At 41.7% G+C, this 16,505-nt stretch overlaps 1 protein-coding gene across 1 annotated transcript in view; it reads right to left on the bottom strand.

The window, feature by feature from the left end:
• Positions 1–16,505, bottom strand: part of KDR (kinase insert domain receptor) — a 44,444-nt gene that overhangs the window by 13,424 nt on the left and 14,515 nt on the right. Inside the window, exons 10-22 of the mRNA XM_029234914.1 lie at positions 15,600–15,756; positions 14,388–14,511; positions 13,751–13,859; positions 12,585–12,926; positions 10,423–10,569; positions 9,562–9,693; positions 6,902–7,008; positions 6,338–6,473; positions 5,875–5,979; positions 4,407–4,520; positions 3,751–3,839; positions 3,003–3,156; positions 968–1,065 (exon numbers count right to left, since the gene is read on the bottom strand). Coding sequence (XP_029090747.1) covers positions 968–1,065; positions 3,003–3,156; positions 3,751–3,839; positions 4,407–4,520; positions 5,875–5,979; positions 6,338–6,473; positions 6,902–7,008; positions 9,562–9,693; positions 10,423–10,569; positions 12,585–12,926; positions 13,751–13,859; positions 14,388–14,511; positions 15,600–15,756 — 1,814 coding nt within the window. The remainder of the gene's footprint in view (positions 1–967; positions 1,066–3,002; positions 3,157–3,750; positions 3,840–4,406; positions 4,521–5,874; positions 5,980–6,337; positions 6,474–6,901; positions 7,009–9,561; positions 9,694–10,422; positions 10,570–12,584; positions 12,927–13,750; positions 13,860–14,387; positions 14,512–15,599; positions 15,757–16,505) is intronic.

Below are 16,505 nucleotides of genomic sequence, written 5' to 3'. Positions count from 1 at the left end.
GGCAGAAACCTCGGAGATCCTGAGGCTCTGAAAGCGGTGACAAGCTTTAAACTCCAGAAAAAGGCATGCGTGAGGGATTTCACTCTAATTTCGGAAAAAAACACAAAGTAAAAACTTTAAGTCTTTCTCCCACAGGTAGGCTGCAGCAACTGCATTCTGTCAACTGATAATTTTTCCTGAAACTTAATCTGAATTTTTCTTGTTTAATGTAAAACCATCCATTTTACCCTTTCCGAGGGGTGCCTCCACAGTGTTTACAACCTTTGGAATGTTTGTAACTTGTCACGTATCCACCTCAGCCTTTGTTTGGCCTACTTTTCTAATTTTAGCTCTTTCAATCGCTCTCATCTAAAGCCTGTCCTTCCTGGTTTCTAATTATGCTACTACCAAATACTTTTTGATGGATGGTGATGAATATCAAAGAAATGAAAAACAGACTTGTGCCAAGATATTTGCAAGGCTCAGCCCCTCACCTCTTCTAGGCCATTACTCAAATGCACATTCCCCTAAAGCCTTCCGTGTCCCCTTGGTTTAAAATCAATGTACACAAACACAGAGGCATATGTCCACAGGAACGTAACGCTCCTGTATACTCTATAACTCTTCCCTGCTGATTTTTCTCCACAGTACTTACTCCCATCTAGCCTATCAGGCATTTTACTTGTTTATATTGTTTGTTCCACCCACTAGAACATAATCTCCATGAAGGTGGAGAGTTTTGCCTATTTGCTCACACAGTGTCCTTAGCGCTCAGAAGACTGCCTGCATTTAGTAGGTATTTATCACATGAATTAATTTCATGAACTCCTAACACCACTTTAATGAGCAGAAATGGGGCCTCCCCAGTAGAGCTCTCTTAACAGTGCTCCAGCAGTGGTGAATGAATTACAGTCCTAAACAAACACCAATGGCTGGCTCTGGACACCTCATTTGCAAATCTGTGATGTGAAGAGATACTTTGTCTCACCTTCCGTGATGCCAAAAACTCCATGCCCTTAGCCACTTGGAAGCTGTAACAGATGAGATGCTCCAAGGTCAGGAAGTTCTTGTACACATCTTCAGAAACTGTCAGAAGATGCAGGAGGACAGAGATTGGTATTTCGGCCAGAAACTGTTTGTAAGTTTGATAGAGCAATCTTCATTTTAAAAATTGGGAGTTAAATTTCAGGAAATAGAAGCAGACAGAAAATGCTTCTATCTTCTGTAAGTATGCTGAATCCTGGTATATTATCAGTCTTCATCATACCCCTTAGCAAAAATATTGGTTTTTCCATTTTAGCCAAATTGGACGAACAAATCCAGGAGGCAAAATGGAGGAAAAACTGGCATCGATAACAGGGGGGTAAAAGCAGGCTTTTACAAATTTGCTGTTTAAAGTGTTGTGTTTTTTTCATATACCCAGAGGGATAAACAATAGTTTTCATATCAAGAACTCTAAAAATAAAACAACAATATCCAGGGTCATTGAATCTTTTCTCTCCAGGCTTTGTCCCGGGACAAAGGCCAAAGGTCAAACCATAATCTACAATGGCTAACTAAAAATACCAGAAATAATATATTTACTTCTCTCACTTTTAAACTGAGAAAGGGCTGTAAACACATTAAATCTGGCCTGCGAGAATGATTTTTTCCTTCAAGGATACGAATGGGAGAAGACAGGAACATCGAGAGGAAGATGAATTTACGTAAATTTGTGGTATTTACTTCTGGGCAACTACTACAAAGAAACACTAAGACATTAATGAGCGTTTCAACATGATCTCTTAACTTTGGTCAGATAAGATAAGACATGGTTTCTTTCCTGAAGACAAATACCAGAGCAAATGAAAACTCAGTTGTAATAATAACCTTGTAAGTATTAAAAAGACTACGAAACTTTTTCTCAGTGACTTTCTATGTTCAGGGCTGGAGGGCTCCCCATGAATAATTAGTGAAACTCTTTCATTTTCCAGATGAAGAAATGGAGGCAAAATTCTGGGCCAATGCCCCCTCTACTCGGACTGACTCCCTCAAGCCCTTGGGTTTCCAGCTCTCTGGCCACCATTTTGTGAGAGAGACGATGGGGCAGAAGTGGCTCCACTCAGTGTGCACCCAGTTATGTGAGGTCCAGACAACCTCCCCACGCTTTTCTAGACCAAGTTCTAGCCTCACACTGCCTGCTTGGCTTCTATGGGAAAGAAGTCAGTTTTAAGTTCTCTCTGTGGCCTCATGTCAAAGGGAACAGAAGCAGGTTTCTTCCACTATTTCATGATTGAATTCTTCTAAGCTCATGCCTCAAGAAGACCCAAATGTCGGGAAGCCCCATCTCTACCTCCACGGAGCTGTCTCTGCTCCTTCTGAGGGAAGCAGATATACAGTGTATCCTGAAGCTGGAAGAGGTCCTGAAAGTTAGGCTGGGAACACAGCTCCACTCATAAAGAGCACTAAAATATCACTGGAAGCATAAGTGGATAAAGAAAAGTGTATTGACCAAGACTCTTCTGACGAAATATGGAAGACTTGATAAGCCACTTGGGGTAGAAACAACAGATGCCTACACTGCCTTGGAGAAGGTTGGGTATGATTAACTGAAGGACTTCTGTTGTGCTGGTGAAGCAGACAAGGTGGGACTGAACCGCTGTGGACAATGGGGAGGCTGGATCAAACACCAGAGAGCCTCCTTTGCCCATCCGGAAGATGGCGCTGAGCCTCTCCTGCTGACAAATGTTGAACCAAGACTTGAAGAGCGTTGGCTTGACTGTTTGCCAACTGCTTAGCCCTCCTGGGGGACCTAGATTTCTCAGGCTAGCCATGCTCTGCCTCACCACGTAGCCTGCTGCTTATTTAGACCTTCCGCCCCTCACTTTTGGGGAGACTGAATGAAAGCCTCCTAGAAATTTAGGTCTCTTTCAAATATTAGGTAATACTGGATTTTTCCAGGACAAAATTCATTGTAACACCCTGTCACCTCGTCTGTTCCTACAAGAGCATGCGTTCGGTGCAGAGGAAGCAATGGCAGGTACCTTCCTCTTCCTCCACATCACTGAGGGATTTCTCCTCAACAAATCCGGAGCTGGCTGAGCTCTGGCTACTGGTGATGCTGTCCAAGCGGCGTTTAGGATCCACGGTGATTTCCCCAACGTATTCTTTCCCTTGCCGGAATCGTGCCCCTTTAGTCTAGAACGAAACAGATGAACAAACTCCCTGAACACCAGAAAATCTCTCCAATGTAGTTAAACTATAGAAACAATTGTAACTATTAAAAGAAGATGAGAGACATCAATTTCAGGATCATGGAATCTCTGGGCTGAAATTTGGGGCAAGTGTTCTACATAATAGATTTTCTTCCATAAAGCCTGTCTCTTTTCTAGCTTAGAGATAAGGGCCTTGTTACAAGTTTCACTCAGACACACTTCCAACATTAGGGCACTTTTGACACTGGGATTGACACTCCATAGGGCCACATATGACCAGTGCAGAGATAGAATAATCCAGAGCTGTCCTTCCACCTGTCATTCCCTACCCTTAATCACACCCACCTTCCCCTCCTTGGCATTATCTATAATGGGTCGGTAGATCAGAGTCACAAAAATAAAACATGAGAAGTATGTGTCCTCCAGAAGGTAAAAGAGGAAGTTACAACAGCCAAGAGGTAACATGAAAAGATTCCTCACAATTTCTTTGCAGAATTTTACCAAAAAACTTAACCTGTACCACTTTGAGTTGTTCTCCATTTTACAGCGTGACCACAGCTGTTAGGAAATGACATACCTTGTAGGGGACAAACTCATTTCTCTTGCTCCTTAAGTAAGTTGACAGGTTTCCAAACTTGCAGAATTCCACAATCACCATGAGTGGCCCTGCAGACAGCACAGCATACCAAGAAGAGAAAATGTATTTGTATTTTCACTCGTTTCTCACCAAGTGTTTAAGACATCAATGAGCTAGAAAATATCACAGAAGAGGCTACACCCTTTCACTGGAAACAGGATCATAGAAATCAGCTGGCTGCAATTCCCTTATATTGTAACTTTTCTTTTTCCAAAAGGCAATTCCACAGAAGATAAACCAAAATTTCAGAAGAAAATCCACCCACTTGCTTTTCAACACAATCTCCTGAGATGACTCCATTTTAGGGGGCACCACTCTTAAAGTCCTTTGTTTTCAAATTTGGAGGGAAGTTTACTCTTCTCCTCTGAACACCAAGTAGCAAACTGTATTATAATGATGTAGTATTTTTTAATTCACGTTCTAGAATAATTTACAGTGCCCATTAAACCTCCATGAAATATATTTATACATAGGAATCTGCCAAAGTTTCCTAAGTTAAGGAAACCAAGGCCATGGGAGTTGGGTGGTTTCCCTCAAATACCAGCAGAAAAGTATATGCCAAAATCCCACAGCCAGAGCCATCTATAGACACTCACCCCCTGGCTTGGTACAGGCACCAAGAAGATTGACCACATTGAGATGGTGGCCAATATGAATGAGGATCTTGAGTTCAGACATGAGGGCTCGGTGTTCGCTGTGTGTTGCTCCTTCTACAAATATAAACAAAGAGGGAAATCATACGTGAGGCATTACCTTAGGAGGATTAACGCTGCACGGTGTGCATCTGTGCAACTTTCCCTCCAGGGGTAATACAACTGTAACCCAATTGACAGGCTAGCTGCATTAAAAGACAAACATAAATTATATTTTATAATTCTAAATCGAATTCTTTACGTGCACCCAGAATGTTTGATATTTGAAGGAAGCCACTGTGAGGTCTTTTGCAAAGTGGAGAATACATCTGCAAATGAAATCATGCCCAGATTTTCTCCTTTTACAAAACTGGATTTTCACATATCAGGTTTACTATGCTTCTTAGGGCCTGATTATTTCAGTGCTCCCTCATAAGGAAGCAACACCATGTATTGCTCATGCGTTAGGGGTTATGCTGGAGTTCCCACCAATCTGTGCCGAGCAGGAAACTTAACAAGGGCCAGCTGGCAAAGCCAGTTGGCACATGAGGCCGATGAGGCTAAGACTGTGAGTTTGATCCTGTACAGACTGGTACACTTCCCTCTAATTCACAGACGTGGTCCACACCTCAGGCCCTGATGAGCCACCTCAAAATTACATACTCCTCGGCCACAAGCGAGAAAAGGCAAAAGGAGAGAGATGCCTTCAAAATGCACAAGACCTATTGGCGAAGGGTCAGTAGCACTGTCTCCATCAATGAAAGCACATCAGAATTCTAGCAAAGAGCTTTATACGCATCACCCCCCCCCCAAATTAAAACGGCAAGACCAGAATTCCATTACGATTAGGCTTGACAATTGTTTATGAAACTTTTAATTTTAAAAATGTCCCCCTTAATCCTTTTTTTCCCAGCACAACCATTCTTATTTTGCATATTGCCTTTTATATGTGAGAATCTTTTACATATTCCAATTCTAGGGAACATGCTGGTTTTTGCATGCTGCTATTTTTACTTATTACATCAAATTTCTTTTTCCGTTTCTTGATGGTCTGTAATTATCTTACTAATGCACTATAGTACACTAAGAAAACAGTTTTGATGTAACCAAGGTATTTTTTTCCTATAGCCGGACTACTAAATATAGTTGTACAAGCTGTGATCTGTGCAAGGGCTCCCAGGCAAGGTGGGGCGGTAGGGGAGCTCAGATCCATCCCAACTTTGCCTGCCAGGCTGTGGACCCTGACATGAGTCTATAAAAGAGGCAATTTTTATCTAGTTTGTACAAAGGCATCGTATAGTCTGGCTGCATGTTTGGCTCGTGGGCCCACCTAGCCACAGAGCCACTAATACAAGCCTTTCATCATGTTTAAAGACGGGATGAAACAGATAGAGGGATACATCACCATAGAACCATAGAATTTTGCTTTTACCTTTCAACATTTTGACAGCCACTGTCTTGCAGGTTGCTGTCTTGTCAATTCCAAAGGCATCTGCTTCAATCACTTGCCCAAAGGCACCACGGCCAAGAGGCTTACCTAGAGTCAACAACAAAACAGATTTGGACTATTTCACCACCAAAGCGATAGGCAAAGATTCTGACTTGATAGGGTGACCATACATCCCAGTTTATCATGGACAGTACAGTTGACCCCCTTGTCCTGGCTTAATAATTTAATACCCCCCTCTTCACCCTCTAAATGTCCTGCTTTGGGTGATTATACAGGGACCCTACTTCTAAGTGACTAAAATGGACGATTACTCAAATTCAGGAGATGGGATGCATTTTCTGAACCAGGATCCAACATTTAAATAGATTAGATTTGTCAGCAGCCTAAAAGAGGAAGAGATGGCCTGGTAAACCCAATATCAAATTAATATCACTTGAAAACACACCTAGTTTCAGCCGGTCTCTGGGGAATTCCCATTTGCTGGCATCATAAGGCAGGCGTTCACAGTGCTCATCCAGGGGGAGTTCGTCTGGATCCATGACGATGGACAAGTAGCCCGTCTTCAGTTCCCCTCCACTGGCCTGGAAAGCATTGCTCCTTCCGGTCACACACACCCTGTTGTCTGGCTGTTGTTCTCTGTGCTTGTTGTTGTTGTTTATAGAAGCCCCATTCTTGGTGTCTCATTTTCTAAATGGCTCACAGTGTGTGAGAGTAGTCCTATTATAATTCTGCTCCCAGTGTCCCCTCGACCCCCAAATGAGCTCAGAATTTAATTCTTAAATCTTAATTACACTAGACAGTCCAAGCCCATTTCTCCTCTTGTTGCTTCTATCAATTAAAGCCCAGTGGTCTAGCCAAAAGCAAGTGGGTAAGAAGGTTATTGTATAGAAATAAAATTGTGCCTGTTGAGCCAATAACAATGGGAAGAATCAACTCAAAGAACCCCAGTCAGCTTTCATTAATCATGAAAACCAACGTGCAAGGGACGGAAGGGAAATGATTTCGTTACCCGCTTAACGGTCCGTAGAACGATGACAAGAAGTAGCCAGAAGAACATGGCAATCACCGCAGTGCCGACTAGAATAATGACTTCCAAGTTTGTCTTTTCCTGGGCACCTGGAAAGACACAAATGAATGAGCATCAACAACTGGAAACTCATACCTTTTGATATAAAATAACAAAGTTCCACACTAAAGAAAAATCTCAATCTTACCAACTCAGGAAAATTCTAGACAATAATAGTCACAAACCTCTAACTTGAATGGAGTTTATAATATTCTTAATGGATAATTTCAAGTTTGCAAAACATTGCTCATGAAAACTTCCAACAGTAAAATTCTAAAGTAATTAAGAGAGAAATATTAATGTCCTAAAAGACAAACAGAAAGCATTTGGAAGAAGAGCAGACTCTGATGGAAAAAAAAAAGCCAGATCATGTTCTACAGAGAAGAAAAGTATTCTATTTGGGGAAAATAAATGTTTGGTTTTATGCTGTTGGTCTATATTTTGATCTGTATGGAGTTTGCGGAAGGACTGTTTAAGAAAACAAGTAGGGAAATAAATGCAGTCCTTTGGCCAGAGAGCAACTGGTGACTGGGCACCTACGAGATGCTCATCACTTTAGATATGTCATGTCACTCAGTCTTCTCGATAACCCTCAGTTTTCAGATGGAGAAGCAAGCTCACAGAGGTTAAGCTACTTCATCAAAGGCACACAGAAAGTTGATGGAATGGTCAAGAGTTAAACAAGGTCTGTCCAACACTGGCTAACATTTCACTACCCCATCCTTGTGTGGCAGGAGCCTCAGTGAGGAAAGTGAAAGAGCTGAGGTGAGTGCCTCAGGCGTGGCCTGGTAGTATGAGTTTAAACATACTCAGGAAAGGAAAGAGAAGAGAAAAAGCTGGAGGTCAGCAAGGAAAGCTGCAGATGTTCAGGACTCCAGAGGACAGCTCTGAGTGGGGAAAATTAAGCCCAGAGGAGGCTTTCAACCAAGAGTGATTAGCACAGTGGTGATAAGGAAGCAATTATCACTTAGGCTCTCCCATTGGATGAGTGCAGTGTGAATCAAACTGGGCCACAAGCTGTGAGAGTGGCTCAGGCAGCCTCAAGAAGACAGAAAGACAAGTAATTAATTAGTTAGCAAAATAAGAGTTATACTTGAGAGACAAGCACCAAGTATGCTTGGAAGTAGATTTTGTTTCTCTGGTGGTCTTACTGAAGGAATTCTCTATTTATACATAGAGATTTAAAAGTCTGTTTGTTCATAGTAAAAAGTTCAAAGATTCAACTGTCTATATAAGTTGGTGCATTAATATTCCCATAGGAACATTTGGGAAAGTAGCAGGAGCATTAAATATTTACCTCTTCCTTTCTTAGTATTCTCTGCTGGTGAGAAGTAAATACAATCTCTGTGCCAAGGTTACCTAGTTAGGCCTCTTGGTAACCAGCTGCAGACAGCTAACAGAGCTGAGGCAAGGCATGGGAGAGAACTGGAAGTCTGCCTTAGGATTTTGCCTAAAACATGTAGCACTTTGAAAGTGACAAAACCACCGTGTCACTTGAAATCTTTATTTGCAAGTGCAGTTTACAAAATGGTAATAAGCCTATAGATTTGAAAAGAAGTCAAGGTATTGAGATGTAATACTTGGCAACACAGATTTGACAGACTAAAGGAGCTAAAATCTAGTCTTTGAGGGACAAATTAGGATGAGTGCATAGAAATCCATCAGTTACTCTATCTATCACCACCCCTCTATTTTCCCCTTGCATACCATTCCTTCATCCACATAATACAGTTTCATTGTCCCCTGATGGGTTATTTTTAAAAAGACATAGGAATACACTTTTGAAGATAAAATATTCTGTCACAAATCCACCTTTCCCATCTGAGAAAATGCCAGATTTCACATCATTCCTGCATACACATTTAGATAAGAACCCAAATTTTCCATATCAGAGAAGCAATGGTCTATTGTTCACAAATGAATGTTAATTACCTTTAGTCCAATAAAAACTATGAACCTTTGTGACTATCTAGATAGCACCGACTTTCATGACTAGGCAGCATTTCTACCTAATAAATATAGAGGCATAATTTTCATAACAAGTTAATTAAGCCATTCACATGAAGAAAGAATCAGGGAGAGGAGGACATTCCACCCGCCTGGCTAAGAATTTTTCCACAGTGAGAACTGCGGGGATAGAAATGTGATGAGAGCAGAATTAAAATAACATTAATTATGTTTTCTGGTTAAAATAACATATACTTATAATAGAAAACATACAAAGTACAAAGAATATTAAAACCACCCATAACCCTCCTGCCCAAAGTATATGAGTATATATAAGATACAAGCTAATTTGTTTTTTGTTTTTTGTTTTTTTGCGGTACGCGGGCCTCTCACTGCCGTGGCCTCTCCCGTTGCGGAGCACAGACTCCGGACGCTCAGGCTCAGCGGCCATGGCTCACGGGCCCAGTCGCTCCGCAGCATGTGGGACCTTCCCGGACCGGGGCACGAACCCGTGTCCCCTGCATCGGCAGGCGGACTCTCAACCACTGCGCCACCAGGGAAGCCCAGATACAAGCTAATTTTTTTTTTTTTTTTTGTGGTACACGGGCCTCTCTAATTTTTAAAAGCCACCTGATGGTCTATGAATTCCCACTGACCTTCCACTGTGAAAAACGCCTCCACTTTTGCACACCCGAGAACACTGCATGCCTGGCAGGTGTACAGGCCTTCATCCTCCTTCCTCACCCTGCGGATAGTTAGGTTCCGGTTCCCATCTTGTAGCACGATGCCTGAGAGAGGGGGAAATTGATGGGTTTTATTTATGATGTGGTCTGGGAGAGTTTTTCAGGACAAAAATCTTTTTAATGTACATGTTTCCCTTTATCTTGGGCTATTATCTAACTCTAAAAAGAGCCATACAGGGTCAACTGCTGTCTCAGCTCCCCTGGCTTCCACAAGAATTCAGCAGGCTCTGAATACTAGGGTTCCGAGTCTATGAGATGAGCCAGACCATGGGCGGTAATATTGCTTTCTGTTCTACCTAAAACAAATCAAGAAACCGTATGGATTTTATACTGTATGACACTTCTATGTGGAATCTAAAAAATAAAACAAACTAGTGAATATAACAAAAAAGAAACAGACTCACAGATATAGAGAACAAACTAGTGGTGACCAGTGGGGAGAGGGGACAGGGGAGAGGGAAGCAAGATAGGGGTAGGGGATTAAGAGGTACAAACTACTAAGTATAAAATAAATAAGCTACAAGGATATATTGTACAGCACAGGGGATACAGTCAATACTTTATAACTGTAAATGGAGAATAATCTTTAAAAATTGAGACTCACTATGCTGTCCACCTGCAACTTAAATAATATTGTACATCGATATACCTTAATAAAAATAAATAAATAAATGAGTAAATAAATAATTTTTTTAAGAAAGAAATAATATGGATTTTAGTTAATATCTCTAGGAAGATTTTGCAGCCAAAAAGACACCGACATGCTCTATTCACCTGAATCTTCCACAAGCGTCTCATTGTCTTTAAACCACGTAATCTGTGGAGGGGGATTCCCAGACGCTGTGCAGGAAACTTCGATGGTTTCACCAATACTTGTTGTCTGGTTCTCCAGGTTTCCTGTGATTGTGGGTGCCATGCGCTCTATGCACACGCACACAAAAAAAATCATAGGACATTTAGTTATAAGTTTTGAAGTGGTTTTCATATCAGTAAACTATTAAAACCGTTTAGTAAACTGTTAATTTACTAAGCCAAAAATACACAGAGGTTGATAACTGGAGCATTGTTCGTGGCGTAAAGTTAAATGAAACAAGTCAGTCAGTTCAGACAGATCACTGCATCTCTTTGAACATTCATATTAGTGATTCAAGCTGGTAATCACATCGCAAAATAAAAGTTGTCACCCTTGACTTCCCTCCAAATAAATAAATAAATTCTAGCCAGTGACACACAAGAATTCTGCCATGTTTCTCTTGGAAAGTACATAACTTTAGTGTAATTCAACAAAGAATGCCTTATATTTATTTGACACTTTTTACAAAACTCATTTGTCCTATTTCTGTTTTTCACTATCGACCCTATGGTGGGCAGTATTAGCCTTATTTTGCAGATGAAAGTGGTTAAACAACTTACCCCAGTCCTTATAACTAAGCAAACAGTTGAACTCAGAATTTCCACTAAAACACAGACAAAACAATGATAACCTAAGGAAAGTCAAAGATTTTTAAAAAATGAAGCCCATAGGTACTCATTTAAATGTACAGGACAACTTTAGATTTAACCTTTCCTACAAATCATCAAAGTGCTGTGGAAATATCTTGTCCAAACCAACTGAACATCGAAAAGAATCCTGCTGAGAGAATCCACTTCAACATTTAGCAAAATTAGATTACCTCAATGGTGAACTACGCTGGGGCTTAAGCAAATGGACTCTAGTCTATTTCCAAGAATAATTTTTGGAAAACAACTTGGGAGTCCTTAGAGAGCAAACCAGCTCATTGTGAGCATGTATTTCCTGGGCATGGCAAAGCCAGGAACCTCCTTCACATCTCTTTCTGAATTTTTTCACTAGCTTGAAACCAGACCGGTCACCAAGATGAACAGAAAAACCATGATCATATATGGGGTGTGATTTGAAGGGCCTTGGGATGACTTCACTCGAAAACATCTCTTCTTCTGACACCAGAGTCTCAACACTAGCAAAATCTGTCCTAGTGCCTGTTTGAAAATACCTCTTAAAATATGTCAAGGCCTTTGAAAATATTATTCCTCTAAAACTTTGGTATAAATTAGTTTATCTGGGCAGTTCCCCCTTCCCGACAGTTAAAAAAAAAACAGAACACATGCACCCTAGAAACTAGGAAGGGACACTAGGGAGAGGAGAAAATGGAAGGAGATAGCACAGAGAAACTCCCCAAATTTGACTGATTTCCCCAGAGACAGAGCCGTGTCTGCACGGATTTTGTGCAAGGCACGGGGTTAGAGGAGGTGTAGAGAGTGACTTGGTGTGGGACTTACAAAGCTTTCTTGCACTAAAATGCTCATTTCATTGACCGTGAGCTGTACCACAGAGGTACAGGCACTGAGTGCAGCATCCCTCCCAGAGGCTCTCACAGGTCTTAAACAACCCCATCACTACACTTTTCAGGCAGCAGATGTCTTATCAAGCACGCAGTATGTGCCACCATGTTCTATGCCTGGAGCTCAGCAAGGAGTAAAACAGAAACAACCCCTGTCCTCATGGACACAGAGACCTCACTGTACCCCACAGCCCAGCAGTTGTCTGTGTCCTCACTCTGCCCACCACTATGAACTTCCGGCACCCTCCTAGCTCACGGTAGGCATTCACAAATATGTGTCCATTTAAATAACTGAATGCTCAAGAATGAGGCAGAAACTTCCCTGCTTTAGGGGAATCCCTTGCAGATAGTAGTGACTGACCCCACCATCAGGGCTGGAAAGAATGGGGTTATTTTCTCTTTTTAATACATCACTTCACCACGATTAGCTTCCTTCTGACTTGAGGACTTTCCGCAAGATAAGTGCTCACCGGTCTACTTCATAAGCTGCTAGAGGACAATCTTCACACAGCCCCTGAAAGCATTACATTTACGGCATCCCAACTGCTTCTGGATGGTCCAGAGTTACCTCCCTACCTAGGACTGTAAGCTGCCTGGCCACGCAATGTCTTTTCTTGGTCTTCCTGTCCTGAGCAAAGCAGATGTAGTCTCCTTGGTCCTGCAAGGATGCATTCTGCAACTCCATGATCAAAATGTCATTTGTGCTATTAGAGATCATCGTGGCGTTCATTTTCCAAAGAGCATCCAAGTTCTTGCAAACAGGTGTGGGCAGCTCTCCCACGTGGATGGGCAGAGCCTGTGGGCCAAGTTTGTACCACGTGAGGTTCTCAAACATAGTTCGGTCCGCGGAGCACCACAGAGACACGCTCTCCTGCTCGGTGGGCTGGGTGCCGGGTTGCAAAGTGATTTCAAAACCCTCTGAAATGTAAAACCCATGCTTAGAAGACAGTGATTTAACTTGGGCAGCACACTATTGCTTCCTTGCTGCCTTCAGTCTGCGATAAAGCACCAAGAGAGGTGAAGCTCTGGCATTCCCAGATGATGGAATACAAGGAGACAACCAAACTGGACAATTCCAGATTCAAAATGTATTATTTTGCCAAAATACATTATTTGGAAATGTAAATGAATTCCTCAGATATATATGAAATCTCCACATTGAGCTCTAAGCACGGTTTTTAAGATTTAATCCCCCCCCCAATTCAAAGCAGATAATTATAACTTGGGATTTAAAAAATTAATTCCTCATTAATATATAACACTCACTGACAGGAAAGCTATGTTTATTACAGTGAATTAGCTCAGACTGAAATATTTTATTCCATCCAGTCAGCTAAAGCTGAGCCATAGAATTAAGATGAACAAAGTCGGTAGTATTGGGAAGGCACTGCTCCAATGTCATTACAATTGCCTCCCCAAAACCCAACCTTGTCAGCTGTTCAACAGCAAGTGCATAAACGTTGACTGAACCTCACTAAGCCAAGCGCTGTGCTGCACTGTGATGACAAAGACAAAAATATCACGCAGGACTTGAGCTTCAAAAGCACGTGTGAACTCATGCTCCCTCTCCTGTGAAGTCAGATGTACTGACTTCACGTGAGCCCAGGAGCTACCTGAGGAACTCTCCTTTATGAACAAAAGCATCAATAAGCCATCCAACTCCCCTTCCTAAAGCCACGCCACTCATGGGAATGGCCAGGACAACAGAGTATCAGACAGCCCAGCCCCTGGAGAGCACTTACTGGTCACGTGGAAGGAGATAACCCTCTCTCCTCTCCCAGCTTTGTTCACCGCTTCACATTTGTACAAAGCGGATACATTGGCTGCTTGGATAACAAGGGTACTTACAGTCTGTGAAAAAAACAAATGCCAGGCCATAAACAATGGAGGCTGTGTTTATGCACGTGCATTCAGACTAAAAGTCAGCATCCCCACCACTGCTGCGACCTGCCTACTCCATTCAGACTCCAGCACTGACCATGCACGCCCAAATCTGTGCAATTATAATTATGCTGGTGCAGCTCACACATCATACAAAACGAGCTTTGGAAACCATGGAATAAAGAATGTGTTTTAATACAACATTACATACCTTTTCTCATTTTCATGTTTATAAAATCAGAATTACCATACATCCCATGTACAGAGTTAATGACATATGTGTTTTATTTTTCTCTGATACAGTAACAGTAAGTCAATGATGTTTCTAAAAGTTAATGGTGTTTTCAAACTGACTTAACATGCTAGTATTTTATCATCCAATTTATTTGATGATCAATCGCCCATATTCCTCACACACTGATATTATTTTACCCTCCTTTCACTCCATCCTTCCATAAAAGAGAGACAGATTTTCAAATTAAAGAACTTCAAACTCACTTTGTTTTTTCCTTCAATTAGGGCAAATTGATTTTTGTTGACTTCGATATTGTTTCCCCCCTGGAAGTCCTCCACGTTTCTCCATTCTTTACAGGTATGTGGGTTTGTCGTTAAGGCAGCTTGGCTATAAGAAAGAGGTAACAGATGATATCGTGACTTAATTTTTCTCTAATTCATATCAATAGCAAGGAAAGGAGTCAGACTTTGGTTATTACGTTCTTAGAACTAACTTCCAATGCACCCTACCACGTTACAAGACTTGGCGCCAATTAAAAATAGGCCTCAGCAATGAAGGAAAAGGTTCTAGGTAGATTCATTCAGGATACAGGAGGGAAGCAGCTATTCTGGGAACAAACCTCCATTCATAAATTGGATCGACAAGACAATTCAAGTTAATTTAGTTCAAAGGAAGGCAAGGAAACTAAGAAGCCATTGGGCTTCTTAATCTCCCTGGGACTGTGGCCTTTGTGTAGGAAATGGTCAGCATCTGAGGAAGAAACTAATAGAGGCCATCTCAAAAACAACAACAGGAAGTGAACTGCTTAGGGTGGTGGTGGGTGACTTGTTGTTTTTTTCCTAAGGATGTCTGGACTTGTGTTAGGACCTGATAAGCCGGGCCTGAGGCTCCGAGGTCCTTGCATCCATCAGCACTTCCCCTGAGATGTACCTTCTCACAGATAAGGAGACTGTGGTATTCACCGGTTGATTGGCATACGGAGAAAAACCAAAGACTGGCAATTAACAAAGTGAGCAAAGAAACTGCATTCAGAGAGATGGACATCAGGGCCAACCTGAAGAGAGAGCTAGCTAATCTCAAAGCGGGATACCCCAAGGAACGACATCTCCTAAAGACGTAAGCACAGAGAAAGACAGAAGGAGATTAAGAGTACCACTTGAGGAATAACCTTCTTAGAGATAGTCTTCTTGGCTTAGAATGGTGTCATATCGTAGCTTGGCTATGTCCATCAACAGAGGCATAGATAAAGAAGATGTGGTACATATATAGAGCGGAATACTGCACTGGCATATAAAGAATGAAATAATGCCATTTGCAGCAACATGGATGGACCTAGAGGTTATCATACTAAGTAAGCCAGACGAAAACAAATACTGTATGATATCACTTACGTGTGGAATCTAAAAATAAAACAAATGAATAAATATTTTTTTAAATGCAAAAGAGCAGGAAAAAAAGGATGTGGCCCTACTCACATGGGTTGGTAGGTACACTCTGTTTCCAGCTGCCAGTACCACTGGATGTGACTCGGGGGAGGAACTGCATAGACCGTGCACGTCAGCGTTTGGGAGGTACCATACTGGTAAGAGTCCACGGGAGAGATCAGAGATTTCTCACCAATCTGGGGTGGGACTGGAGATGGGAAAGACAGCTTTTGAATTGTCAATCAGCTTTGAGGAATGGAAAGTAGAAGTTTTCAGCAGTTAAAACCTGTGTTTTTCCAAGCATAGAATTTTTGTCCCCATTTGCTTTTTCAAAGAACATCTAGATTTGGAGACAGGACACCTGGCTTCTAGTGATACTCATGATAACAATAATAATAAACTAGTAAGTTGAGCGACTTTGTGCCAGTCTCGCCACCCTGTGCCTCACCTTTTTCTCATCTACATTACAGAGATTGTTCTCCTAATCCTCCCAATTTCACAAGATCAGACAAGGCTCCAGGAAGAAAAGAGTTGTGAATAATACAGTGAGTACATGTATTATGTACTGAGTATTGTTCTAAGTGCTTTACATCAATTAATTCATTTAATCCTCACAGCCACTGCTATTGTCCTCCACTTTACACATGGGAAAAATTAAAAAGCGAAATGACTTGCCCAAGGTCACCCACCATGCCTACTTCTCCATCTCTCCCTCCTTCTTCCCCTTCCTTCCTTTCTCCCTTCCTCTCTCCCATCCTTTCTTGTTTTCTTCCCTTCCTCCCTCCATTCCTTCCGTGTCTTTTCCTCCTTCTCTCCCTTTTTTCTCTCTTTCTTTTTTAGGCTCCAAAGTCATTAATGTGAAACTATCTTCTCATCACTACCAACCTAAAGCCTCAGATTATACTTTCAAACCTTGACTTCTTTCTTTATCTTTGTTTTATAGAGCAGGGTAAATGC

The sequence above is a fragment of the Monodon monoceros genome, unplaced genomic scaffold (genome assembly GCF_005190385.1).
Source record: "Monodon monoceros isolate NGI ecotype Baffin Bay Population unplaced genomic scaffold, NGI_Narwhal_1 Super_Scaffold_20, whole genome shotgun sequence".
Taxonomy (NCBI): domain Eukaryota; kingdom Metazoa; phylum Chordata; class Mammalia; order Artiodactyla; family Monodontidae; genus Monodon; species Monodon monoceros.
This window is presented reverse-complemented; position numbering and strand designations above follow the sequence as displayed.